General features: G+C 39.6%; 1 protein-coding gene across 30 annotated transcripts in view; it reads left to right on the top strand.

Annotated features, from left to right (window-relative positions):
- Positions 1 to 27,518, top strand: part of TRIM2 (tripartite motif containing 2) — a 120,966-nt gene that overhangs the window by 71,674 nt on the left and 21,774 nt on the right. For 8 of the 30 annotated variants that reach the window (XM_046939804.1, XM_040698641.2, XM_046939806.1 and 5 more), the window contains 5 exons: positions 11,981 to 12,162; positions 14,192 to 14,429; positions 19,931 to 20,082; positions 20,751 to 20,931; positions 23,864 to 24,587. In XM_046939804.1, coding sequence (XP_046795760.1) covers positions 12,029 to 12,162; positions 14,192 to 14,429; positions 19,931 to 20,082; positions 20,751 to 20,931; positions 23,864 to 24,587 — 1,429 coding nt within the window. In that variant the 5' untranslated portion in view covers positions 11,981 to 12,028. Of the gene's footprint in view, positions 1 to 2,097; positions 2,453 to 4,362; positions 4,716 to 5,481; positions 5,804 to 6,333; positions 6,402 to 7,790; positions 8,202 to 11,980; positions 12,163 to 14,191; positions 14,430 to 19,930; positions 20,083 to 20,750; positions 20,932 to 23,863; positions 24,588 to 27,518 lie in introns of those variants that run through there. The other 22 variants (XM_046939805.1, XM_046939808.1, XM_046939809.1 and 19 more) reach the window with 12 other exon arrangements.

Consider the following 27,518-nt stretch of genomic DNA (forward strand, 5'->3'; position numbering starts at 1 on the left):
AGCAGTCCCTCACTGTGGTATTTGAGCTGGAGTAGTTCAGCACCTGAAATAGTGCAGAGGGTTGTATGCTGTATTTGTAGCTGGTTTCCCACAAGGATTTCTCTTTTACTTCTGATAGCAGTGCCAACAGCTGGTTACTTCACATACTTCCCTAACTATGCTTGTGTTTTGATGATACTGTGTATCACCTGTCTCAAGAACAGCATGGTATATCTCGTCAGAGTCATCGTCAACATCGCTTCTAAATTCTCAGGCAGCGCTTACAGTTCTTCACAGAATCTGCAGGAAAAAGAAGCTGCCGAGGTCTGATCCTGTTTTCTGACTGCAAAATATTTGGGCTGCATATGCTACTGTCTTGCACCTCTTTCCTTTCAAAAATAGCCCTCATTCAAACTAATGGCTTCCTATAAAAACTTATTTCATAGTGTAGAAAGGTACTTGGTCATTTTGTGCCATTGTGGTTAAATAGCAATAGCTAAAATGTTAGGCTCATGGACTAAGCTATGCTTGCACAGATTGTGTTCTATGTAGCTGTGGGATTCTGGTTCTTGAGACTGCTGGGTGCTATCATAATCCAAGTGATGTCACAGCTAATTTAAGATGATATTGCTCTTGTCCTGGGTCCAGGGTTTTTTCCAAGTGCCTTTCTAATTTAAAAATACAGCTGCATTCACATGGCTATTGTTCGTGAGGCTTTCTCCTAACTTCTGCTTCCAGTATTTATAAAGATACTGAATTTCCTAGGAAATAATAAGGATGTATTTTGATATAGGAATGTGTATACCATGAATCGAATCTCAGCTTGAGAATCTTAAAAACAATGCCATGTGAGTGGTACTACTTTCCTCATATTTCATTAGCTATTTGTAAGTTAGGATGTCAATTTTAAGAGACTAATATTAATGCAGGAAGGTGTGTACGAGGGTCTTCTGTGAATGTAATTTTTGCAAAAGTCTGGCATATTGTCAAGTGTTGGGAATTTGCTTTTGATCAGCCTTCCAGTGCCCCTGTAGGATTCTTGGACATGGCGATGTCTACTGTGGCTGCAGTGAAACTGCCATGGCAATGCACATTGGGAATTGGTGCATTTCTTCAGATAGGGCACAAGATCTGAGGAACACATCATCTATGCTGTAGAAAAGTTTCAGCTTTTTCCCATAACAACAGTTCTATAAATAGGAGCACTGAAGTGCAGTCAGCAAACCAGTGTCCTTGCTACAGACTAGAAAGGCGTGTTTACTTGGTGGAGTTCAGCCACTGGGTGTTCCCAAGTCATGAAGTGCTGGAGCTGACTAATGCTAAGTCAAATGGAGTGACCTGTGAGTGTGGAGGAGACAACAACTGACAGGCTCGAATTCTGTGTGCTTGAAGCTCCCCTGGGGGAGCCATTGATTGTTTTTTGTTATTGTGGTTTGGTCAGTTTAGCTTCCATGCATACAGCCATTGTTATAACGAGGGAGCTCCTCTTTCCAAGGTTATTCTGACACTGCTGCACTGTAACTGGTGCTGCCAGAATACCTGGTGTGTGCAGCTGCGTGTTTACCTAGTGCTGGGAAAGTTCAGTTGTGTTATTACCGGCATAAGGAGTCTGTCTGGGTAAACCTCTGCCTGCCACTTAATGATTGACTGAGGGCTTCTCTGAACCCAAGGACAGTACATATGCTTAAATGTACCGCTGTGTGTTTGAAAGACATTTTGGTTCAGAAGACTTATCAGACATAGGAGGTAACATTGCTATTGGGCTCCAAGCAAGAAAATGAGGTGAACATTGTGCAAAAGTTCAGGTAAATGCAGAGGTGCAAACAGCAGTATTTCATCCTTAAAACATCACAACCACTGCGGGGTGTGTGAACCTGTGCAGGGGCTGGAGAGGGGCTCTTTTCTCCCCCATCCTTCCCAGTCCCTCTCCCATATGTGCTTTTGGCAGAAACCTATCTGCTCAGGCACCTTATTTTCCCAAGCTATGTGCTGTGGAGATTCCTGTGCTTTCTGCCTCTGTTGTTTGCTTTTTGAATGTTTACATTCCATCCACTGCTTCTTGCTGTGAAACATCTAATTTTTCCCCCAATTTATTTTCCATACACTGTTTCTGCTGAGGTGTGGCATTTTGAAGGTTGGAAAAGAAAAACAAACAAACAAAACAAGGGAAGGGCTGGCAGTATCTGTGTTAATTTGGTGTACAAGTTGTGTGGCACATGGTGAGAGCTGGGTGCTGTCCTGTCCTTTTCTGATTTGAACTTCATGCAAGATCACCGGAATCCAACAGAGGTAAATGGAAATGGAAGGAAAGGAATGGTCAGCAGGGAAAATGTGACTGAACTTGAGTACCTGGTGGGTGTCATCTCTCCTGGAGGGAGAAACTGCAGAACTGTGCAGTTAAGCAGAGATGCAGCATGGGGCAGGTCGAGACCAGTGCTTCAGGAGAGATTGGAGTTCAACCTTTACTGCTCAGGTACCAAAAGAATCAAGCATCTGCATCTACCTTTTACTTTTCTGGCCATTGCTTAGCAGCTCTGAAGCAAATGCCTAGAGCATTTTTCAATGTGCGTTATATTTAACAGTATGTAGAAAAGTCCATGGATTTCTTCTCAAAGAGATTCCTGCTCTGCCTCTTGCTTTTTGTCTGTACTGCCTGATGTCCTGTGCTTGGAAGGGTTAACAGTGATTAATATGGAGTCTCCATGCAGCAACTTTATTTCAAGTAGCATTTCAGAGCAGATGCTTATGAAAGCTCCAGTGATTCGAGGAACAGTTTTTTTCAGGTTTTTTTTGCCAGCTTAGCTTTTTTTTTTTTTTTTTAGCTTGCATACATATGGCATAGGTGCTCTGACTATCTGCTTTGGGTGCCAAGTGTACAATTTAACATATTTTATGTAGGCCATCACAACCTTTAGTCCCTAAAATAGTTACTTCAACCTGCCTCTCTAAATAAAATATCTGAGGTTGATATTTGACCTAACATGTGATAGTTTTAATCCTATTATTATTATATAATAATATATATAATATATAAAATATGTATAATATATATATCTATATATAATAACTATTATTATATGTATATATAATTACATCCTAAGTATTCCTTGACTTGCCTTTTTTTCCCTCATTTCTTGCCCCTTCAGTCTGAAATATTTGGAATAACTGGTCATTTGGTTGGGGATTCCTGGACTTCCACTCCATGCACTCAGATTGTCCTTGCAGGTGTAGTAAACGCTAGTGTACTGCTGTTGGAATTAATTTCACTAGGCCCTGTCCCACAGTGAGGTCCTGAAGACCTCAGACAGTCAAATTGACTCGAAGTACCACATCTCAGCTGTGTGATTACCATTTGTTGACATGACTCTTAACTCGCCACTTTTGTTCCTTGATGTGTGCAGAGCAGCTACCAGAAAGTCTCTTAGATCATCTGAGTTTGGGGTAGTGGGAACACAGGGTCTGTAGGGGTGGAAGTAGAACCACCAAAGGGTTTTAGGGGTACTGCAAAAGGAGACAGAGGTTCTGGGGAGGGGGAAAGATAAGGAAAGGGGTCTTTAAATGCCAGCTGTTACTCTTCCTTCCTCTACACAGGAGAGTATAAAGCATTAGTATGTTGGTATCATAGGAGGCCTACTCAGTTATTTCACGCATGCACCCTATTACAGACTTTGATTACAAACTTAGGAAAGTAAGGAGGAAAAAGCATTAGAAAAGTAAAACTGTTAAGCTTTTGTTTATAGCAGTGGTTTCTATTCTTGTTATTCTGGTCTTTAGCAGCGGGGAGCTTTTAAAGAAACCTAATGGTATCAACTTGTGATAGTAGTACCAAAGGTAAGCCCATTGCTGTGCCTGGCCCTGCCATCTCAATGGCAAATACCCAAAAGGGGAAAGAGAATAACACAAAGGGGAGAAAAGCAGTTTGTGCTCACTGCAGCTTTTCTTGTGACATCAGTGCCAGAAACAGGCAGGGAGTGCTGTCGCAAGTCAAGTTTACATTGGCAAAGAGGGGAAGCCAGGCTGTCTCAGCCACTGCTCTGAGCTGCCTGTAAGCCTTGTCAGGCTGAGCTGTGCATGAGCAGAAGATAGGAGGAAATAGAATAAGGGGGAAAAGGCAGCAGAGGGCATGCACTGGGGTCTGTGAGGTCTATGAAGGTTTCCAGTAACCCAGCATTACATCCCTGGAAAACCTTTCAAGTTCTTTTCCTCCCCAGTTGTGACAAGCCATGTGCTGGGTCACAAGCTTTGAGGAAGAGCATCTGCTGTGCTAGATCACAAGATAGGGAGTGATCGTAGCTCAGGGCTGTGGCTGGGGACAAGCATCTAACAGAGTCGCCCTCTGGTTGGGGAGGAGCTTATAGTGGAAGGAAGCCCTGGCTGTTTCTTGCCAGTGTGAACTACAGTCTGGGCTGGTTGATTGTGTGAGTTCAGGCTGCAGGCTGTGCTTGCTCTGTGGGAGCTGCTGGGTCTGCATGGATGCATAGCTCCAATGGAGAAAGGTGAAGGTCACTCCACCACCACTATCCCATCAAGTTGACTAAGGCCCCATGATTCCTGGTGTGGGCACGGTCCCACAATGACAGAGTTTGGATGTTTCACCCCACCTGCTTTCCTGGCGCCAGGGTCAAATTAACAATGTGGAGCCAAATGATGGTTGGAGCAGCCCATCCTCTCCTGTATTTGTGTTCCTTAGCTATCCTCTGTTCCTAGCAGGATGACTCCTAGCAGGATGACTTCAGGTAATTGACTTTTGGTCTGTCCAGCCTCCTATTTTCCAGTCAGTCTTACTTCCTGGAACTGTATTATGTATTATGTAGACATTTATTCTGGGCTAACCCAATAATTTTTATTTATTTATTTATTTATTTATTTATTTTTTCTGCTGACCTTAAAATCTTCTCTACAACAGTCTGAGTTAGGCTGCTCTCCCCTCAGTCATTTTAAAGTAGAGAGTAGAGTTCAGACCATTAATCTTAACCTAGAGTGTTTGGATGACTTATTTAATATTAGGGGGAGCATATAGCAGTCTATAGCAGTGGTCTGTGAAATAGCTGTGGGTTGGGTTTGGTGTTTTTTTTTTTGTTTTGTTTTGGTTTGGTTTGGTTTTTTTGTAACCTACCAATTATGAGATCTCTCAGAATGTAAATTCAGATTATGCTTAGAAAATGAAAAAGAAGAAATTATTTGAAAAACAAAACAATTAAAGAGGATGATAGCAGGAGCTAGAACGCTCATTTCTGCATCACTATAAAGATGGCATATGCCATATATTTTCTTCTGAACTTACTTCCAATGAGTGCTGTAAAATTCTGTGGGTGGGTGGCATTTCCTCCCTCCCTTCTCTTTTCTGTCTTTCTGTCTTTCTTTCTTTCTGTCTTTCTTTCCTTCTTTCTTTTTGTCTTTCTGTCTTTCCCAAGCCCTTCCCCCAGCTCAAAACACACATACAATAAACCTATTTGAAACAGACTGGTAATAACTATTGTGGGGTAAAGTGCAAGATTGTTCACCGAACCACAAATCCATTTCCTCTTCACAAGGGAGAAGAAACCCACATGTCAGCATTAAACATTCAAGAACAAAAATCTCAAGGGAAATGAGATCTTCTTTTCTCATTTTTTGGTTGTCTCATCTTCCCTGCCACAGTCCCATGGTTTTGTTTTGTTGAAGAAGCAGAATAATTTCCAGAATATAAGATCAGTGTCAGCAGACATATTCCTTGGAGATAATTGTATAAGAATTGCACTTTGAAGCAATCTCTCATTTGGAGCTGTAGTTCCCTGTGAGAGTGGCTGTAGCTCTGACTCCTGCAGTCTTCTTTGGCCATGAGGTAAGTTATGGGATCGGCTCTGATTTGAGGGGTATGTAGTCCTTGTGACTGACTGAAAAGAGAAATAGTAGTTTGAGCAATACTTGTCATTCTGCTTTAGTGTATATAAATAGGATGCTAGAAATAGCAAGGAAAAGTAGCTGACTGATGCCGGTATACTTCTGTCTAGGGAGCCTTCCACCTGGGTTTTGGGAGTTGTAACTTGGTGTCAATTTTTGTTTAAAATGTGGCTTTGTTCAAGGGGCAGGAACAAAAGACTTTGGATCTCCTGGCTGAGGGATTTTTTTTTTTTTTTGCTTGTTCTTTGGAATGGGGTTCTCTAGACAGTTCAAAGGGGAAAAAAAAAAAAAAAAAAAAAAAAAAAAAAACCTGAAGAAACAACGGTAAAACCTCACCCCCTTTTCGCCAAAAATGTTCCTGAAACTCTCTGGCCTTTTTTTAAACTGTGAATCCTGTTGTGCAGATTCTTGCTTCTTTCAGCATGCTAAAACATGGAGCTAAAATGAATCATGCCACGTTCTCTTTGACAGAGTTCAGCACTTGTCAAGGGAGTGAGAGGAGCAGTATTTTGGCACAAGTACCCCAAATCCTAACACATGTATGCATCCTGATGTTTCATTTCAGGTTATAAACTGCATTACAGCATGCTTTTGCATGCTTTTGCTCTGTGGGCTTTACCCAGGGAAACCAGGCCAGATCTGTGTGATGTATGAACCAATCTGGTGAAAGGATTGCCAAATGGGAAACAAATGACATGCAGAGATTCTGTATTTTTAACAAGAACGTAATATAAATTTCATTTGTGATAAATGACTATCAGTACTATTCACCTGGTCAGTCAGTCCGTGAATGCAGTAAATACATTCAGGAGCCTGCATTTTAAGAATGTTGAACAATATTTTAAACTGTGATTTTTAAAATAACTTTATCTGTTCTAACTAAGAGTAGTGCAGACCAACATTAAAACCAACATTTGTTTATTCCTGATGCAAATGGGCTTTTGTGCCCTTGTATTTGTGGGAAGCTTTGTTGGCCTCACAGAGCTGAAATACTTGCATATGATTTTTTGTTTGTTTGTTTTGTTTTGTTCTCCAAAAGAAAAGATTCACTGTATTTAGAGATGCAAATGGTACCTTGTCTGCAAAACCCACCAGCTGTAGTACTGGAGGACAAAACTAATTCTATGTTGCTTAGCTTCAGTAGTGTCTGTGTGTTCAAAATTGCATAGCTGAGAGTGAGTGCTGACACCAAGGATCTGTTTATTTCCTTCGGTAGCAGTCTGGTAAAATCTGAATCAATCTCTGATTTATTATTTGAAGTGAATAGATAAAAGGAATGCAGCTTTGCATTAATGCTTGTACAATGTTCAGCAGGTGGCTATCTTGGATTCTCTTGGTCCTTCAGCATGAGGTCACCAATTGTGCTGTGAAGCTTTGAGTTGGTCTGGGTTAAACATGCTCTGCAGCATGAGGCACTGCTGCGGGTTTGTGTTTGTTTGTCAGTAGCACAGCTTTCTGTGGGGATTCCTTGGCTTTGCTTGAAACATCTGCAGAGACAAAGGGCACTTGTTGGGTCTGTTGTTGCTTCTGGAAGTTGGAGCAGGGGAGTGCTGCTCTGGGAAATGTTGTGACTCCTGGAAAAATCAGAAGATGCTCATTAAGTGTTGGGCTTTATCTGCCTCTCTCAATGAAAGTGCTTTCGTTCCGTCTGTGGCAGTGGTTCCCATTGCAGGGTTGCGTAAGAGCCGCTCTCCCCATGGGAGTTAAATTTCCTCTCCAATTTGCAAGTGATATTTGCATATGTATTTCTCAGCTGCACTGCCATGCCAGATGCACAGTGGTGGCTGTCTCCGCCAGCTAATCCTGTAATAACATTCTGGTGACCGAATTCAGTGGCCCTGTGTGGAGCCTCCAAACAGCTGATTGCTGAGTAGGGAGGGAAAAAAAATCACCCAGCGAATCTCGTTGCAGCTCTCTGCTGCATCCCTATCCCACAATCCCTTGCACAATTTGCTGCAGTCTTTCCACGCAGGCTGAGTGAGAAAAAGATGTGCTAAATAAAGATTGATTGGTTTGAATCCTGAACGGGTCTCCCACTTGTAAATGACCTGGGGGAAAAAATTCATGACGACTTCACTGGGCCTCCTCTCATTCTTCCATTTTTCTTTCCACCTGTCCTCTTCGTGGGATGGAGCATCATTCCTCAGAGCGCAAAATACCCTGTGCCTCTCGTACTGACCGTGCTGTGATAGGGATCCTTTACCAATTTTACGCGTGAGCCTTGAGATATTCACAGATGATGTTTTACTCGTTTGGACTACTGCGGAACTGCAGCTCCATCCCTGCAAGGATTTTGTCCTCAGCACTGCACTGATTGAGCAGTTTTTCTACAAAGATGGGTAGGTCTAAAATGCTCAAGTTTGCTCAGTGTTCCTGGTGGCTGCTGCTGGGTTGCTTCTTCTATTTTGGCCCTGATTGTTCATTATGCTTCTGCATGCTGTAAGAGGGAAGAGGGTTGCTGTGTTTTAAACAATAAGGCACCAAACTGATTGCAAGAGTGTGTGAGAGAGAGGAATGCAAATGTAGCTTATCGAGCCTTCTCCACCAGTTGTCTGTGTGGAGATTCTGATTATTAATTTACATAGTGTGTTCCGTATCGGCTGATTTCGGGGTGCTGCTATAAGTACCTTGTATCTATCCTTTATTCCACAAAAGCATGAACAGGCACTATATTTGTTTTAAGGAGTTTTAAACACCAGCACCCTCAGCATTTCAAGCGACATTGTTGAGGTTCCCCACCCTTTCTTACAGCTCCCAGGCCTAACTTCCTTTGCAAACGTTGCCATGGGAAACCTATTCATTCATAATACATGAATAGACCCTCTGGGTTGTGAATACCATTGATAAGAGGAGGATGAACAGGCTGCAAGCAATTTGTTCTCCTCAGGCTAGACTTTCAGGCTTGTTGCAGTTCTGGCTGGGTGGAGTTCAGTGATAGCAGTGTATTGAAAATGGAGGGTTCTGCTCTTTTAGACATAAATCCTGGGAAATGGAGAGTTAGAAGTTTTCCAAGAGTCTCTTTCTTGGCTGTGCCACAAAAACTGAGAATTCGGTAATGGTTGAAGAATTGTAGAGCTAATTTAAAGAGACTTGTAAATAACGGGCATTTCTCTGTTACATGACTCAGTTAATCTGAAGCAGCTCTTCTGGCGCTGTTATGTGCTGTTCCTGAACATTTTTTCTCCTTTTCTCATATTATAGTATTCTTTCACAAATGCCTGGGGCCACACCCTGACTTCGGCTCCTGAAGGCATGCTTGCATAGCAGGGCCAGGCTTTACGCTAGCTTGGAGATCCATTGTTTCCTCCTTTCTTTGTTGTATAGTTTATTTTGAATAGAAATCAGCAGTGAAGGAAAAAAGAATAATGTCAATTTTGGGGTGTCTGGAAAAATAATGATCCTTGAGCCTCAACCGAGTGACAAAGGGTACACTTTTCCCGACCCCTTTTTGCGCTAGATTTGGCAAACCTGATGTGGGTTTCCAGTGTGTGCTTCTTATAGATAAATGGGTGGGGCTTTAGGTGTTGTGTGATGCAAGGTTTCAAAAACCTTTAGCTTTCCATTTTAACTTCTGAAGTGTAAATATATGGAAAAGTGATTCTCAGAGTTATTTTCAAAGGTTGTGTTTTGGCTGCTAGTGTGAGGCAGTGTGCTAGTGTTTGCTTCGATGTGAGGCAAATGAACCTCTGAAAATCAACTGTGGCAGGTTCCAAGTACAGAAGATGCTACCAAAAAAAATGGAATGTTTTTCCTGTTAAAAGAGCAGTCATACTTGATAAATTCTCCCACTGCCATTACATCTGTAACTTATGTTCTATTTTTGAGGAATTGCAGTTAATTAATAAATGCTGCCTCTGTCTAAATTCAAATGGATCATCTAAAATGTGCAACTTTTCTTCAAAGAGTCTTTGGTTATACAATTGCTTTCATTGAAACAATGAGTAATATTGTCATTTCCATAACTACATCACACTTAGCAAAACTGCATGAAAGGTGAAGTTGTCTCGGGGAGGCTGCAGCATCAGATGTTCAGTCCTGGCAATAACATACTTAAGAAACTTTGTAAAATGAACTACTTGTGTAAAAAGTTATTGTACCATATAAAGGCCTCAGGCTTGAAATGTGCTGATGAAATTCTGTTTTCAGGTGCACGATTGAAGCCTGGTTCATGTGAGCACGGGGGGGTAAATGACAATTGTGGCCTGCTGTGATCCAAACAAAATGACAGATATTAAAAATGCTTATTTCTGAACTCACACTACTGCTCTTACACTGGAATTGTGAACATCTGAAAATCAAATTGGCTGCAATAAGGCTTACAGATAAAATGCTACGAACCACCTGATTATGCAGTGAGACTGGGGGGAATTTAGAAAACAAGGATGAAGATCAGATGAAATGGGCATGAAATTTTTCAGGCAAAAGCGAGTTTTCCTCATGTAAACATTGTTTGCTGGTGTAACTGTATTTGATAGCTGAAAAAGAAATTACAGAAAGTCATATTTGTTTGCTAGAGAGCTCCTATTAAATGATAGGCAGCTATATGGAAGACCTTTCATATCTTAGGTACATTTTTTTTTTCAATAGTCTGTGCTTGGTGTATAACAAAGAAAAGCTGCACTGTTCATAACTTATTGGTGACTGGTTTGGAATCTGTGCTTTTGATAAGAAGTCCTCCTGATTCTGATTATCTTGCCTGCTCTGTTTGGGTTCCCACCTCTCTCCCTCTTTGTAGGGAAAGTGTAGCTGCATCAATAGTGAAAATGTTTGTATTTAGGGACACATTGCTGAAGAGCTGCATGTGGTCCAGCTGAATGCATTAATGCATATTGGATAATGTTCTCTTTCTACTCCCATCTGTGAAAGCTGAGCATTTTTTTTTCGTATTCTTGTAAAGCCTTTTTTAACTCCAGCTTTTAAAAAGTAATGTGGGTTCATAACTGACACCTCCAGGTTTAGCATGTGTGATTTATGGCTTTTAAATAGCTAAATTAATTTGTGTTTATATAATATTCACGTGTTTATCTTACCGTGAGAAAAGAAATGGAGAAAAGGGAAACAAAGGATCAATTCTGAAGTCACATGTTTTTAGGTCATGAATAATTGTTGCATTGCACGAATATTATAGCATTTTTTTTTAACTCTACAGTTTCGCCATTTTCAGGGGGAAATAAAACAGTAATAGGGCCTCCCATCAGTTTTGAGCAGGGAGTCTCACAGTGGTTACTGCTTTTGGGTAGTTTAACTATGATTAACTTTGTGCTGCTAGCAGAGAGGTAGACCTCCAGGCCTCTGTTACCAGGAGGTCAGTAGAGGCTGTTCCTTGGTCACTGCTGTTGGTCACAGCCACTGGTACACTGCAGTAAGTAAGCTGTACCTGCCTTACTAAATACACAACTCATGGAGAGCAGCTTACCCCCAGAAGAGCAGCAGGCTGTGCATTCAAGCACAGCAAGATCACATGTACCACTGCTGATAAATGTCATGGGCCACAAAAACCTTCGCAGAATCAAGTGACCTTTAAATGAGTGTGATCAGCACCTGCAGCAGAGGGCTTGTCACTTCTGACTTGGAAAGTCTGAGCTGCTTAGAAGCCAAGTATTGACTTGAGCCTCCTTAAATCCAAACCTGCTGTATCTTTGGCACAAGGGGCACTGATAAGGGGGAAAAGTGTTAGGAGAACTATTTTTAAACTCTGTCTGTGATGCAGTCATTTGTCTGGTGCACTTCCAGCTTAAGCATTTTGCCAGAAGTACTGTCATGTAAGAAATCCAGTGATTGTTAGCACTGGCTTAGCCTTCTGGCACAAAAACTTTTTTGCTGTGGGATGTCTTTAAAACCAGACAGCTCTGTAACTCTCACTGTTCAGAGGCAACATGCCTTTCCAGAATGCCTGCTCAGACACAGGTGTTACGTATGGTTGTGTAGGTTGTTTCCCAGGCTCTCATCAGCAGTAAGATGTTTTAGAAGTTTACTTCTTCCTTATATTTGTCTTGTATGGAAATATAAATTCCTGCATGAAATATGGGTGAATTTGTTGTTGATTATGTTATTTCATGGAGATTATAAAACATCTTTCTTCTCTCTTTTTTTTTTTTTTTCCTGCCACCAACTCCAGCAGTGTGCAGGGTAAAAGGAAACAGGACCCATATGTCAGTGGTCTAGGATGGCCAGTGAAGGCTCCAACATCCCAAGTCCTGTGGTCCGTCAGATTGACAAGCAGTTTCTGATTTGTAGCATATGCCTGGACCGTTACAAGAACCCCAAAGTACTTCCCTGTCTGCACACTTTTTGTGAAAGGTAAGTCCCTTCTTTGTGCTTCTAAATGGACATTTGTCTTGTAGGGGCGACAGTGACTTTTTATTGGTAAGGACATGTAGAGGGACAATAAAGTCTGGGAAGATTGGAGAAGCAGGGATGTAGAAACTTTTATTTGCATTGGGCAAGTCAAAGAGACAGAAATAATATTTGGATTATGTTCCCTTTATACTAGAGTAAATAGAAAGTAGATGCCATGAAAGTCATGAAAGTTGCACCAGTATGTGTAAGGTGGCAGTCAGAATTTGGATCTCAAATTAAAAACCTCAAATTTATACTGCTTAGTACTTAACTAGAAACAATAAAAGCCTTTCTTTGTTGATTTACTAAGTAGAGAAAAAATTATCCCATCCTTTAATGTCCAAGGGTTCGACACGTTATTTACATTATTAATAACTGGTGATTAAGTGTCCTCATTATTCTACAACTTGGTTGACTGAAGTGGAAAACCTCCCTGAAAAGCAGTGGGGGGAAAAACTGCAGTCTGTCTACTACTGTATTCAGCTGAATGAAATGAACATACCTGGTGATGTTTAAATGTTATATTGTCCATTCAAATAGTGGAGAGAATACAGCATCTGCAAGAATTATTGATTAGAGCTCTTGATCTGATGGTGGGATGCAGCTGTTTGGGTTATATGTTGAATGGTAGGAAAATAATAGTAAAAGATGCTTTGTGTAACCACTTAGTTTACCTTTTTCTTATAATTGCAATGGGCGTATTTAATTTTGCAGGATGCAAGAAAAATTATGGTTTCTGAGTGTGTAAGAAAAAATGTTTTTTTGTAGAAGAATGGGAGACTGATTTTATTGAAGTCAGCAGTGAAACTCTCTCTGAAGTCAATGAAGTCAAGATTTTTCACCATCATGTCTTGACTTTGGTTCATGTGTAAATCCTAAGGTCAGCATCTGGTTTTCAGTGTAATCCTCTTATGCTGATCTGGTTATGGAGAGAGGTTGGAAGAACTCCTCCAGTGTACAGCTGTTGTACAAAGCCTAAGCTCTCCTTTCACAGAGCCCTTCCTGGGGGTCAGAAGAAGGGCAGCCAAGGGAGAATGAAGAGTGGTGCAAGCAAAGCCTTTGGAATTGGATGAGAGCCATACAGCTCTGCAAGGTTGCCCTTACTTGGTTGGCATCTTGTGAAGAATGTGGTGCAGCGCTGCTTGCATTTCAGACTCCCCAAGAACTGCTTTCTGCAAAGCTTCCTGTCCTTACAAGACTATATTGAATTGCCAGTTGCAGTCAAACGTTGCATACTGCACAGTTGTTAACTTGGTTTTCCAGGCCAGGAGTAGTACAAACAGCTGCATTTTGTGGCTCGCAGAATTTTTGTGTCAGATTTGTATTCTGTATAAATCAGTCTTCCTAAAACAAAGAAAAAGACAATAAAAAAATCAAACACAAAAATTCTCTCGAACTTCCCTTAACATAAACTGATAACTTAAGGCATGCTTCTCTATGTAGTAAAGAGCAAAGCAGAATGAGCTCTATTGATTCTGGCTAACTGCCAAATAACATTCCCAATTGAAATAAACAGAAAATTTTCCATTGGCTTCATTGGTACCAGGTTTTAGGTCTGAAACACTAAACCTGCAGATAGAAGCTAATAAGGAGATTCTACTGCAAAGACAAAGGTCAGCTATCGGTTGATGCAATAACTTCTTCTCTGTCAAATTTTACTGGATAGTTTATCATTTTTACTGTCTTAAGAGCAGGAAGTAGTACACATCTCTAAGAATGTATCCACTCAGCATGAACATCTCAAAGAAAGCGCATAACTCTTACGATGATATCAACTTACTGAATCTTTTTAATGTGGCAGAGAAAAAAGATTTAAAGGTTAAAAAAATCCCCATAATACTTTACTTCTGAAGCCAAGAATATGATTTACTATTCCTGTTATCAGTAGAGATAGTGCTTTTCAAATAATTTCTTAAATGAAGGGAGGTTTTTTTTCCTCTTTGATGACAGCTTCTCTCTCTTTCTCCCCTTCTACCTTTCGTCCCCATAGGTGCTTACAGAATTACATTCCCGCCCATAGCTTAACCCTTTCTTGCCCCGTGTGCCGCCAGACTTCCATTCTGCCAGAGAAAGGGGTTTCTGCACTCCAGAACAACTTCTTTATCACCAACCTGATGGATGTCCTGCAACGAACACCGGAGAACAGCATTGAAGAGTCCTCCATCTTGGAGACTGTCACTGCTGTTGCTGCAGGCAAACCGCTTTCCTGCCCCAATCACGATGGAAATGTAAGTGAGATGAACTCCTGTGAGATGCACAGGTATTGATATGTACTGACTAGTCCAGTTTGCCATGGGTATTTTATTTCAAATTAGAGGCAGGGGGAGAGGACTGAAATGAAGTGAGTTCTTTGAGTTTTATAATATTCCAGTAAACACAGGTGGCTTCTTAAAATTAGCGATACCCAGATACATTTAGTGGAGCACCTTAAAGTAATCAGGATATTATTTCATTTTATCAGCTATCTTGGATGAATCTGTCTTCTAGCACATTAGGTCATAATTGCTCCCCTGCAAGCATTGAGCCTTTTGTCTCTGGGAGGAATTTCCATAGCTCTCTGACTTGTAAACTCAGATGTTGCTGTGAGAACCTGTGGACTTGTTTTGGCAGTATGAGGCAAGCACCTTATAAGCACAACTGACCTGCTTATTGGCCCAGCAAGGTCTGAGGTAGGCCCCAAAAGCTATGCGAGCGTATTAACACAGCACTAAGTAAAAGGGCACTCCAGCTCTAGGTCAGCTCTGAGTCAGCAGACTCAACAAAGTGCTTCTGTTTCACCACAGTGCTTTATGCATGTCATGTACCAGATCTTGGAGGCTGCTTTGTTTAGTTTCTTTCCTCCACCTACTTAATTTGCCCAGCATCCCCTCACATACACCCTCAAATAGTATCTATGTCATTGGCAAGTGCTCCCAAATTAAGTACTCCCATATTGCAGTAGCAAGAACAGTTCCAACTCTGTACTTACTTCAGCGTTTTCAACATTAACTTGTGTGGCTTCATGGTAAGCATACTGGCCCCTGTCTCACAGCCAGGCTTATGCAAGCGTATTAGTGCACCATATTGCAAAGCTGAGCCACACTGTGGTGCATACTTCTGTGCAAACCAAAAAATGTTTGCCAGTATTTTAAGACAACTTCCTCAGGACTGTTTCATTTGATACTCAGTTTAGGTTTATAGATTGTATAGGAATAATTCAGTTGATAGGTATTGGTTGCTCTTAGAGGAACAGCTTATTTCCCTCTCCTTTACTAACCTGCTGCAATTAGGTTGACTTACGGAATAGATATGCTGTACAATCTGATTAATGTGTAAGTGGTGTAGCTTTTATTAATATGTGCTATACCTGTATGTGTGTAGTGGCTACTCATTAATATATTTCTAATTTTCATTAGCATTTTAATGAATTGCTTTAAAATGAAACACCATTCTTTTCTGATATAGTGGTTGTGATAGAAGCCATTTGATTGTGAAATGCATAAAAACACCAGAACAAAGATGCTGCTTGTTTTGCATTTTGCATTATCAGCCGATAGTTCTTCGGCTGTGCTTAGAAAAGAAAATGCTTGTCTGCAGTGAAAATTGGGCCACCTTATACCTCTCTGAAAACTGCCTTCTAGGAAAAGTTAATCAGTTTGTTAGTCCTCTAAAGTAAACTTACTGAGCTTGCCTGGAAACACAGCATGCCTCTTCAGGTGCTGATACTGATGTGATGAGAATATCATCTTGCTACAGTAAGTATTTGGGTGGGAGTTAAGGGGAGTCTGAAGACATCTCCAATTTAAAGCTTTTGCTAGGAGATTAAAAGCCAACTTGCCTGCATTCCTCCTTGTGATAGGAGGAGCTGAGATAAGTTTGTAGGAGAACTGATTGAGGTTGGGGACCCTCAGCCTGACTGAGGACATGGGCTTTTGCTGGCTTCATAGGTACACAGCATGAGAACCCTGTGTGACAAGAAGTGCCTGGCTGCTAGCAATTTTGCAGGACTCTGGAGATTGAATGACGGGGACTGAGATGGTAGCTGGATGAGAATGCCTGCAAAGAACAGACAGTCATTCTGCACTGACACCTCTTTTCATTCTTTTTTTTTAATTGGTTTGGGTATAATTATATGTAGTGTAGGGTCAGATCCATTGTATTTTTATACCAAGGGAAAAATTTGCAAGTACATTTTATTTAAATACTGCCAGATTTTCTTTGTGTTAGTTTAGAAATAAGTTTGTTTTTAAACAAGTTTTTTCAGTCTCCCTAGCCATGCCAGCTTTAAACCTCTGTGATTAAAATCAGATAGGAACTGATGCAGTTATTCTCACATTGACTTTCCTGTCTGATTCTGACTTGGCCTTCCTCAGGCCCCATAGATTAGGTACTTTCCTTTCCAGCTGATCTCCTTGACACCGCTACTGTTTTCCATACTTGTGTGCACATCTTAGTCCTTCTGCACACATTCTCTCACCCTTTGTTGTGACATATTTGTATGTGTGCTTATGACAAATGAAACTCAGCTTGTAGTACCTTGACATAATAGGTTTCCTGTGCTTGAACTATAAACCAATACTTCCTCATTCACCCAATACAGAGCATAATAGCACGTCTTTGCAAAATTGGGGTAGTATAGGGCACATATGCAACGGAAGTTTTGAACCTAAGAGAAGATTCTTATCTTCTGTCTACCCATGGAAATAACACTGGCTTTATTCTCAGTTGCTAAACACCTACAGCTCCTGTTGTTTGATTTTTTTTTTTCCTTCTCTTATCTGAATTTGAAGTGAAAGGTAGCTTTGATCCTAAGATCCACACTTTTATGAGTGCAGTTTATCTTCTGTTTGTAGAGTGCAGCAAGAGAGCATATCCAATGCTAAATTAAACGCTTTTTAACAAAAGAGCATGTCTTATCTCTGACTACCTTTTTTTCTTGAAATTTCATATAATAGCTTGATGTATTGACATAATATTATTGCTTACTACCTGTGTACTACTAGAAAAATAAGAATAAAATAAAATAAATATTTTTTTATAAAAAAATAAATGTGAACCTATCCTTCATATTCTGAAGTCTCTTCATAAGATACTTTTTAAACTTTTTTTTTCTCCTTGCTTCTGTACTTTTTAATATCTCACTTATTTGTGACATTCAAGTGTAGTGGTTTTTTTGTTTGTTTGTTTTGGTACTCTGCAGACAATATTCAGTGTGACTCTGAGGTTAAATGAAAAGTCAGAATGTCTGAATTTACCTTCAGTGCGTATTAGAACTAATAAACTGAGCTGAATGCTGGCAGAATGTTGTACTCCCTGACTAGAAACACATAATACAGTTAGGAAGCAGTAATGTGACTCTGATACAATCATATTTGATTAAATTGGAACGTTGTACAAGGGATTTGGGGCAGTTTACTTGCATGTAAGCATGTTATTTAAGTCATGACAGTTTTACAGAACTTTTAAATCTGCTTAAAGCTTTCAGGTTTACTGCATGTGTAGGCAAAAGCAAAGACTTAGAACCTGAGCTTCTGTTCCCATAAATTTCACCAAATAGTCAGTGAGGAGTCCATGAGTAATCCAGACTTCCATTCTTCTAAGAGCCATAACATGCAAATCTAACATACACACTAGCACTAGGACATAGGAGCTGAGCGTGTGTGAGAGATGAGAAAGAGGGCTGACAAAGAGCAAATGGCTCTTTTTTCTCTGGGCTACTATTTTAATTCAAACAAATCCAAAGCAGTGGGCGAACAATGTGATTATTCAAATGTGATTTTGGATAAATGAAACTTATGATTGCTGAGAGTCTTTTTTCTGTGACCCACACTTTGAAGTGCTGGAATTAATGCACTTTAGATTTGTGAAATCCATTTCAGAAGTATGTGCAACCCTGATTATACAAATGAAAAAAAAAAATCTGTAACTTCAGTTAAATTACAGTGGAGAAGACATGCATGGGTCTCTAATTAGAACTTTGTTCTGAAAAATTCTGATCTGGTTTAACATGCAATCAGTAGATGGGGTTTCAGAACAGAGTGGGTATTACCTTGTGTTTCATTAAAGCTAGTGGGAATGTTTTCATTGATCTGTTTTGTGGCTTCCGTGGAAATATAGTGGAAACCAGTGTTGGACACCATGCCTACCCTAGAGCTCCCATCCACTTGGAAAAGAGAGTTCAAGCAAAGATCTTTTTTTGAGCTGGTTCATGAAACAAACCTGTTAACATGAACAGCTTGCTGGGAACGTCACAAAATACGAGGCTCATGTTGGTAATGGAGGGGAGAGAAGAAAAGCCAGTAGTACGTCAGTACAGACAGTACGTAGAAATTATAAAAAAAAGAATCTTAGTTGATTAAGAAATGCTTGACAAAATCATAGGGAATCAACTTATCCAAAAACTTCAAGCCTGAATCTTATTAATAATAGCTTTTCTTTCTCCTTCAGCTATGGCACAATCCAGAAACTTCCATGGGAAATGGGAGCTATTTCACTTGCACCATTTTGAATGTGACTGAGGCAAAGACTACAATTTTTGTGCGGACATATATTTTAACTCTTTATGGTCTGCTTGCTATTACCATTTTGTCTTCTGTTTCTCTGGCACTTGAATATATGTTGCTGTAAACGTAATGATGCTTGTTATGAAATATTTAATAGGAAACAGAAATACTGCATTATTCTCTCATTGTGTCCAAAGATAACAAATGTTGAACGAGTAGGGATCTTGTTAAAGTGTCCTGAACATGAGCATTAAACCATGAAGAGGCAGAAAGATGAACTTATGACACACATTCAAAATAAATGAACATTCTTGGCCATATAAAAATACTTAGCTTCCTAATGAACAACATTTTATTTTGCAAATTTTTGAAATAAGAAATAAGCCTAAAATACTTTGTGTTCAAGAAGTTTCTAGTTGTAAAATAATGTCTCATGCTGAATTTCCATATTTGTGCATTATTTTGACTAGCATATGATTTTGGGCACAGAACTTTTCTGTCTCTTTCATTTTGTGAATATATTCACATTTGGGGATATTTATTGCATATAAATACTTTATTTTTTAGTCTCTAGACAGTGTTTTACTGAGTACGTAGCAGGTTGAAACAATCTTCTATTTCAGTTGTAGATCAGCACTCTTATGACTGGCTTATGTATAGGATTTTGATGGTTTTAAGGTATTAGTATTAGGATATGGATCTTTTCCCCTACAGCACATTGGTTCATTGAAGATGCTTTTCTGTAGCAAATAAACATGGTGTTTGGTGATCTCAGTTGTGTTCGTGTTACACAGGTGGCCCTGTGAGGAAAAAACACCAGAAGCTTACACTTTCTGTGTCAGCCCCTTAATGGAGACTGAGGATTGAATTCATGAGGGGACCTGAGTGCCCTGATATTTTTTGAGTTATTTCATGGAGTAATAAAGAAACCAAAGCTTAGTACTGTATAAAGACAATGTTTGAGCTAGCCTTGAGGTCCAGTGTTGTGTTTCCTGTGTTACTGTTCTGATGTTTCCCAATAGAATAAAATGCATTTTCAAGAGTGTTTTGGTAGGAAATATATGTGAATAACAGATATCTTTTAAGTCATAGATTATTGACATCTAACAGAGCAGAAACTTTGTTTCTTTTTTAACTGTTATCTAAGAGCTTAGATAATAACATGAGTTTAAGACACAGAAAGATGTGCTTTGAACTGATGCTATTGCTGTTGTTGTGTTTTAATCTAGAATTATGCACTTTTTCAGGTGATGGAGTTTTACTGCCGGTCTTGTGAGACAGCCATGTGCAGGGAGTGTACAGAAGGAGAACATGCAGAGCATCCCACAGTACCACTCAAGGATGTGGTAGAGCAACACAAGGCATCCCTCCAAGTTCAGTTGGATTCTGTCAACAAACGGTATGGAGTCTCCCCTGATAGTTTTTCTGTTTTCATTTCTGCTACTAGCTTCCTCTGTTACTCTGGGTAGATGTTTTAATGTGCTTGTGCCATGGACCTTTTCTTAAAGAACAGAGGTAGTGAGGATAGTGCAAAGAAAGAAAAAATATGTATATTCATTGAGTATGATATACTGAGGGATTAGAGGAAAGATCTAAAGATTCCAATCAGTCTTTTGCAAAACAGAACCCATTAGAAATTCAAGTGTCTTCCAAAGAGGGAGAATAAAATGTTAAGGAGAAATGAACTAGCCCATCACCAATTTCATAGTAAATAAGTTGTACTGTATGCTTAGAATACAGCACAAACTTTACTCTGGAAGAAGAGATTTTTTAAAAAGTTCCTCATTATTAGTAAATACATCTGCACAAAGAAGAGAAAATCCAAGGCCTCCCTGTTGGAACTGCCTAAAGTCTACTGAATTTCCACATGTGAGGACTCTTGCTTAGCATTATTTTATCAGGCCAAAATCACTGTGTGCTTATAAAAAGGAATTAACTTGCTTCTGGGAGGTGACTGAGTTTAAAGACAGACTGGTGATGAGTTTGTTTCATCAAAAATTTCAGGACAAGGGCCAATGTCTAATGACTTTTGAAACAGCAATCTTTGTAATTTAATCCCTCCCTCAGGCTTCCAGAGATCGACTCAGCACTTCACTTTATATCTGAAATCATACACCAGTTAACCAACCAAAAGGCTAGCATTGTAGACGACATTCATTCCACTTTTGATGAACTCCAGAAGACTTTAAACGTGCGAAAGAGTGTGCTGCTTATGGAACTGGAAGTGAATTATGGCCTTAAACACAAAGTAAGATGCATGTTTTGTTTCAGTGAAAAACTATTAATTTAATCAGTCAGTTTTTACAAATGATTCAGAATGCCAGTTTGACAAGTTGTGCTTGGGATCTTGAGAATCTTGTCTCCCTGAAATCAAGTGCTGCACAACCTCTCTTGTAGGTGCCTGGCCTCCAAAATGGAATCTAGACTGTATAGGCAACTAACCCTGTGCATATGATATGTGAGGATCTAGAATAGCCAGCACACTAAGCAGATTCCTGCCCACATGTTTGATGTGCAGATGTGAATAAGGGAACACCAAAGTCAAGTCTGAATCATTGGGTTGCAGCCCCATAAAGTCATGTGTATCTCCTTCCATGAAGATACAGGCTAAGTAATTTTTCCCTAAATGGAACCAAGCAAGGCTTACTATTTCCTTTAAAGCCTTGCTTTCCTTTAAAATGCTTGATAAGATATTTAAACCTAGAATTCAGGGATTGATATGCAGAGAGTGCAGAGGCATCTCATTTTCTAAGTGGAATGCAGAGAGCAACAGATTTCAGAGTTGTGTTCATTAACTTCCTATCTGGAGGGTTGAATCTTGCATTTTTCTCCCTGTATTGTGGACTAAGCTTCAGAAGAAGAAAACAGAAATTTGCCCCTTTTTCAGAGAGAAGCCTGTACCCTGATGGAAAGACCTTTTACTGAGGAATAAGTCTGAAATACTCAAATTGAAGACTTTAGTCTTTGTCTTCCTCAGCATCAGTTGGCTGTTTTACATAAAAGGAAGATATCTCTCCTCAGAATATCCTTTACAAGAAAGTAGCATGAGCAACTAGAGTTTCAAGAGTGCCTGATAATAATGGCATCTTTGAACATTCTCTGTGATTACTAGGATGTTATACATATCCAGATGTTTGAAGCTGAGGAGAGCTGTATTTCAGGATCTGGAACAAGCTAGCTTGTTAGGATGGGCTGGGCTGGTGAAAGTTGAGGAATTCTAGTATATACAGGAAAGGTCTGCTTTCAGGAATGCAGGGAGTCCAGAATCCTTGGGGCACAGAAGTCAGTCATCACTAGAACTAAGGAGCTGCTGAGCAGGTTTTAGCATTAAAAATTTGGACTTATATCTTAAGTTAATAGAAACAAATCTAAGATGTCCCAAAAACTTATTTTCTCAACAAGAAAATACATTCATTGTGTGTACAAAATTTACACAAGATGGTATACAATGTTAAGTTATCATATGGTTGTTTAAAGGTACATTTGACTAATTTAGAGAACCAAAGTTTTATGAAGTTGTACATAAGCAGTAAAAGAGGTATTTCCCATTAATGCAGAAAGAGTGATTAGAATAAAATTTTGTTTTTGAGTGAGTAGAGAGCCTGCAAAATGATACAAACCCAAATATTCCCCACTCAGCTTTAGTTTTAAATGAACTGAGAGAAGCCTCGTGTAAAATGCTGTAAACACATCTTAAATGTTAGTTATGGTAGGACTGAATATTTTCTGTGTCTGTAATGAAAGAAAACAATACTAGGAGTACAGTTGTTGTAAAATGTAGCTGCAAATTATCTTCCTCTGTGCTCTGTGGTTTACCCCAAGTGTACGAACTTTTATCATCCTGGGACTTTAGTAGTCATGCTATCTGTTCAACTGTTTATGTTCTGGAATAAGGACAAGGCAGACTGGAAAGGCCTTGAAGTGAGTCCTGAGAGGTTTTCAGGTGTCTAGAGAAACAGATAACTTGAAACTTAGTAAAGTATTTAAATCAGCCTACTTTCTTTTGCTTGCAGTAGATTTCACATTGTTATCACTTTTCCATATGAATAATTCATCAGATTTTTTTTCTCCAGTGAGTAGAGAAAAGCACGTAGTTTACAAATCAGAAGTAAAATGCCCTTAAGAACACAGTATCGTTGCACAGTGTCAGCAAGGGAAGAGTATCTCACAGCAATACAGCCAACAGAGTTTCCAACTTTAATTAAAACAATTGAATTGTTTCAAAAACGCCTACCTTACAGTAACAGTTAAGTAAATAACTTCTGTGACTAGCAATAATGTTTGTGCCCTAGTTCTTCTCAGTAGGAAAAACATACCATACGTATGACTGGGTACTTTTTGGGGACTTCGTCTTTGGAGATGTGGGGAGCAGATGGAATGTTTGAGCTTTCCGGACTCCCATGAACTTCTCTGTTAGGCTGTTATAATTCAATGATCATTTTTCCAATTCATTATGAAACTAGTTTAAAAAAAATATTAATCTTGTTCCCAGTCCATGCCTTGCAATTTTGATGTCGCTACTGCTCTAAGGATTTCAGACTGAGGGCCAGAACTGAGCCTATAATGAAAGCTACTTTTCAGTCTTAAATATAGAGTAGCTACTTGTTGCCCATCAAAATTCCAGACTACTCAATCCAGCCCTTTCCAGTATCCCCAACACAAAACCTTCATATTCTTCCCCAGAGAGGAGTAACCCAAAGTTTCCCCTGGCCCTGAAGAGATAATTTTATGAAATCCTTCTTACAGTCTCCCTTATTATGGGCCTGATGACTCAAAATCTCTGCAGATACACACAACTTGCTTCTCAATAACTATCTCATTAACTGTGAGTGAGGGCTAGATGGAAAGGTGCTTAAAATTCTGTTTGTTTACAAATTAAAAAAAGAAAAAGAAGAAAAGAAAGTGAGGAAATAATTCAACCCAGTGAGATAGTGGATCTGTAAAGCCCTGGTGATCCAAATGGGGTACATTTTTTTTGTGTTGCAGTGTGATATTCCATGAATTTGTAGAGAGTCAGTATGGTATGTTTTCTACAATGAAACTTAAAAAAAACCCAAAACTTTAAAATGAACTACTATAAATAGTATTTCTACAAAGGCCTTCAGATGTGAAGTGTGCTAAATGTTGCTAACATAAATCTTGCCCTGTGATGCTGATGTGGTGTTTGGCAATGCATGCAGGTTCTCCAAACCCAGCTGGATACCTTACTTGAAGGACAAGAGAGCATTAAGAGTTGCAGCAACTTTACAGCCCAAGCCCTCAACCATGGCACTGAAACTGAAGTGCTGCTGGTGAAGAAGCAGATGAGTGACAAGCTGAATGAACTAGCTGAGCAGGATTTCCCCTTGCAGCCCCGTGAAAATGATCAGTTGGACTTCATAGTGGAAACAGAAGGCCTGAAAAAGTCCATTCACAATTTGGGCACTATTTTAACCACCAATGCTGTTGCCTCTGAAACAGTTGCCACAGGTGAGGGACTACGGCAGACTGTGATTGGACAGCCCATGTCTGTTACCATCACCACCAAGGACAAAGATGGGGAGCTCTGTAAGTCCGGGAATGCTTACCTCACTGCTGAGCTGAGCACGCCTGATGGAAGTGTAGCAGATGGAGAAATACTTGACAATAAAAATGGCACTTATGAATTTTTGTATACTGTTCAGAAAGAAGGGGATTTCACTTTGTCACTGAGACTTTATGATCAACACATCAAGGGCAGCCCATTTAAACTGAAAGTGGTCAGATCAGCAGATGTATCCCCTACCACTGAGGGGGTTAAGAGACGTGTTAAATCTCCTGGCAGTGGTCATGTAAAGCAGAAAGCTGTGAAAAGACCTGCGAGCATGTACAGCACTGGAAAAAGAAAAGAGAATCCCATTGAAGATGATTTGATCTTCAGAGTAGGTAGGTGACTTCTCTGCTAACTAATGCCATAAGCAAAAGCAATTCAGGGAAATTGGATGAACATTTCCCAATGTTAAATTATTTTAAGATTGAAACTCTAAGTAGAGCAACCTGATAATACTTCTAGACCTCTTAACTATTTCACATATACATTTTAAAAGCACGTTTCAGAAATTCTATTGGCAAATATTTAGTTAGAATTTGGGTTGAGAAATGCATACGTCTGATTTATCATAAAATATTTTACATGGCAATATAACAAGACCAATGCTGCAGATTTATATTGAACTACTTCTTTAAAAAATTGCATGGAAAGAGACAAAGTAGGAGGATTCCCTCTCTAAAATGATTGCCCTAGAGGTTAATCGAATTAATTAACTAAGATCTGCATGTGTTAAAACCTATGATCAAACATAGTTATTTCTTGATGTCAGCATAGGACAAAATTATGATTTCCTTTATTTGTTGTTTGTTTCTTTAAATGTGTTTTGTATTATTTCCCACTATCTAAACATCTTTCATTCTTCATATGATGAAGTAGTATCTTGAAGTTTGTGGGTTTCTAATGGTTTGTAAAAATATAGATGCCATTTATTCCAATTTTCTTTCAGCTTTTTTGGGGTAATCTGTTTTTAAGCAATATAAGAGTCATTATTTATATGTTATATAAATGGTTAACTTACATTGTTAAAAACAGCAACAACAACTTTTCACTTGGTACAACTAAAGAAAAAAATGAAGTTGACTTTTGATACATACAAATCTGTATATCACATTTGAGCACTTATCAGAAAAATAGCTTTCTCTCTTGTAGCAGAGAATGGAAGGTGGTTTTTCCTTGAGTGTTTTTCAGTAATTCTGTTGAAAACTCATTGGGATACCACGTGTCAGTTGATTTGCCCTTTCTATCAGACTTCTTGTCTGCCAGGATTTCTTTAGGAATCCTTACTATAATAGACAATCTATGCAATAACACAATGGTTTTATATCAGAAAATGCATTCAGCTCACATGGTTTGCTTGCTTGTAGGACATTACAATGCAAGCTTTGTATATAGCTGTTCATAAAATGTCCAGCTTTTCCGAGATGGCCAGTGCATTTCCTTGTAAGATAAACAACTCCTAAATACAACATCTCAAAGCATTTTCTACAGAGTCAATAATATCCTGTTTTACCGTCACTAAGGTTATGCTTTCTGATGATTCCTGGGTCAAAAGTTAGAAATAAGAAATAAGATGTAGAATAATTCATATTGAAGTTGAGCTGAGCCTCCTCAACAATAACTGAACTTGGTCATCCAAAGCTGATAGATGCCTTTTGTTAAATCAATACCCAAACATTGTTTTGCCTCTAGTAGGAGGGTGCTCTGGTTGCAAAAGGTATTGCTGACTTGTTTTCTTTCTTGCCCCCTCACTGGAAGAAAGACATCGGGGCCCTGGAGCATGTTCAAAGAAGGGTAACAAAGCTGGTGAGGGGTCTGGAGCACAGGCCTTATGAGGAGTGGCTGAAGGAGCTGGGATTGTTCAGTCTGAAGAAGAGGAGGCTCAGGAGAGACCTTATTGCTCTCTATAACTACCTGAAAGGAGGTTGTAGTGAGCTGGGGGTTGGCCTCTTCTCTCATGTAACTAGTGATACGACTAGAGGGAATGGCTTCAAGCTGCACCAGAAGAGTTTCAGGCTGGATGTTAGGAAATACTACTTCTCTGAAAGAGTGGTCAGGCACTGGAATGGGCTGTCCAGGGAGGTGGTGGAGTCACTGACCCTGGAGGTGTTCAAGGAACATTTGGACATTGTGTTGAGGGACATGGTTTAGTGAGAAGTATTGGCGATGGGTGGATGGTTGGACTGGGTGATCCTGTGGGTCTATTCCAACCTCGGTGATTCTATGATTCTATGATTCTTTTTTCTTTGGAGTGAGGAAGACAGTGAAGAAGTCATGCAAAATGAAGTTTATTGCTCTCTTCCAGCACAACTATGCATCTGTTTGGATCCCATTGTTGAGTTCCTCTGATAGCCCTGGCCAAATCTGGATTTTTGTTTAAAACTATGCAAGATAAAACTTGTACTTGGGCTGCCAGAGGTGCATATGGCTGTGCTGGAGAATCATACTGTAATATTCCTATGGCATCTGAGTATATGGAACATGCTATTGTATGTATGTTGAAATATGGGCTTTTATGCAGATGTAAATTGGTCACCTCCTAGCAGAAGATCATTCTTGTGTGAGTATTAAGAAATAGTGTTAACACAGCATTAGTGCAGATAAGTGTTTTCATTTGTGGGGAACTGGGCATCGTATCATTTGCCAATTCCATGACACTCATTGCTTTTAAAATGGCATATGGTTCTGATCAGACATTTTTAAGGTCGGGGTGTTGACTGGACAGTCATACAGTCATGTAATGCATTAATTAAAAGAACAGAGCATTTCTTGCTTCTCCTCTCTCAATTATTTTCATCCTCAACAAAAATCAGGCATGATCTTTAAGAGTGTGTCCATGCAGTTCTCATGTTCTAAATGTTTCAGCCTGCTGAACTTAGTACAATAATGAAAGCATAGAATCATAGAATGGCTTGGATTGGAAGGGACTTTCAAGATCATCTTGATCCAACTTGCAAACAAAAAAAGTCATCTTTGTGGCATGTAGTAAGTTTGTGAAAATGAAAACAAAGCTTGTTTGTGATTTCTAGAAAATAATCTTTGCATATGGGGTTTGCTTCTACTGCAAAAGCATTGGAGTGAGAGGAAGGGCTCTTCTGTTGCTCTGCTCTTGTGCCTTAGACCTATGTTGAGTAGAAGTGAGGGATGTTTGGTATTAGCGCTTCCACCCTCCCTGGTAAATCTCTCCCGTGGTAAATCTTCTCCAAAGGAGACTAAGAGCCATGGGCAGCTACTCTTCTGTCCAGGGCCCCATCTGGTGCTCTAGCCCT

The sequence above is a fragment of the Gallus gallus genome, chromosome 4, assembly GCF_016699485.2.
Source record: "Gallus gallus isolate bGalGal1 chromosome 4, bGalGal1.mat.broiler.GRCg7b, whole genome shotgun sequence".
NCBI lineage: Eukaryota > Metazoa > Chordata > Aves > Galliformes > Phasianidae > Gallus > Gallus gallus.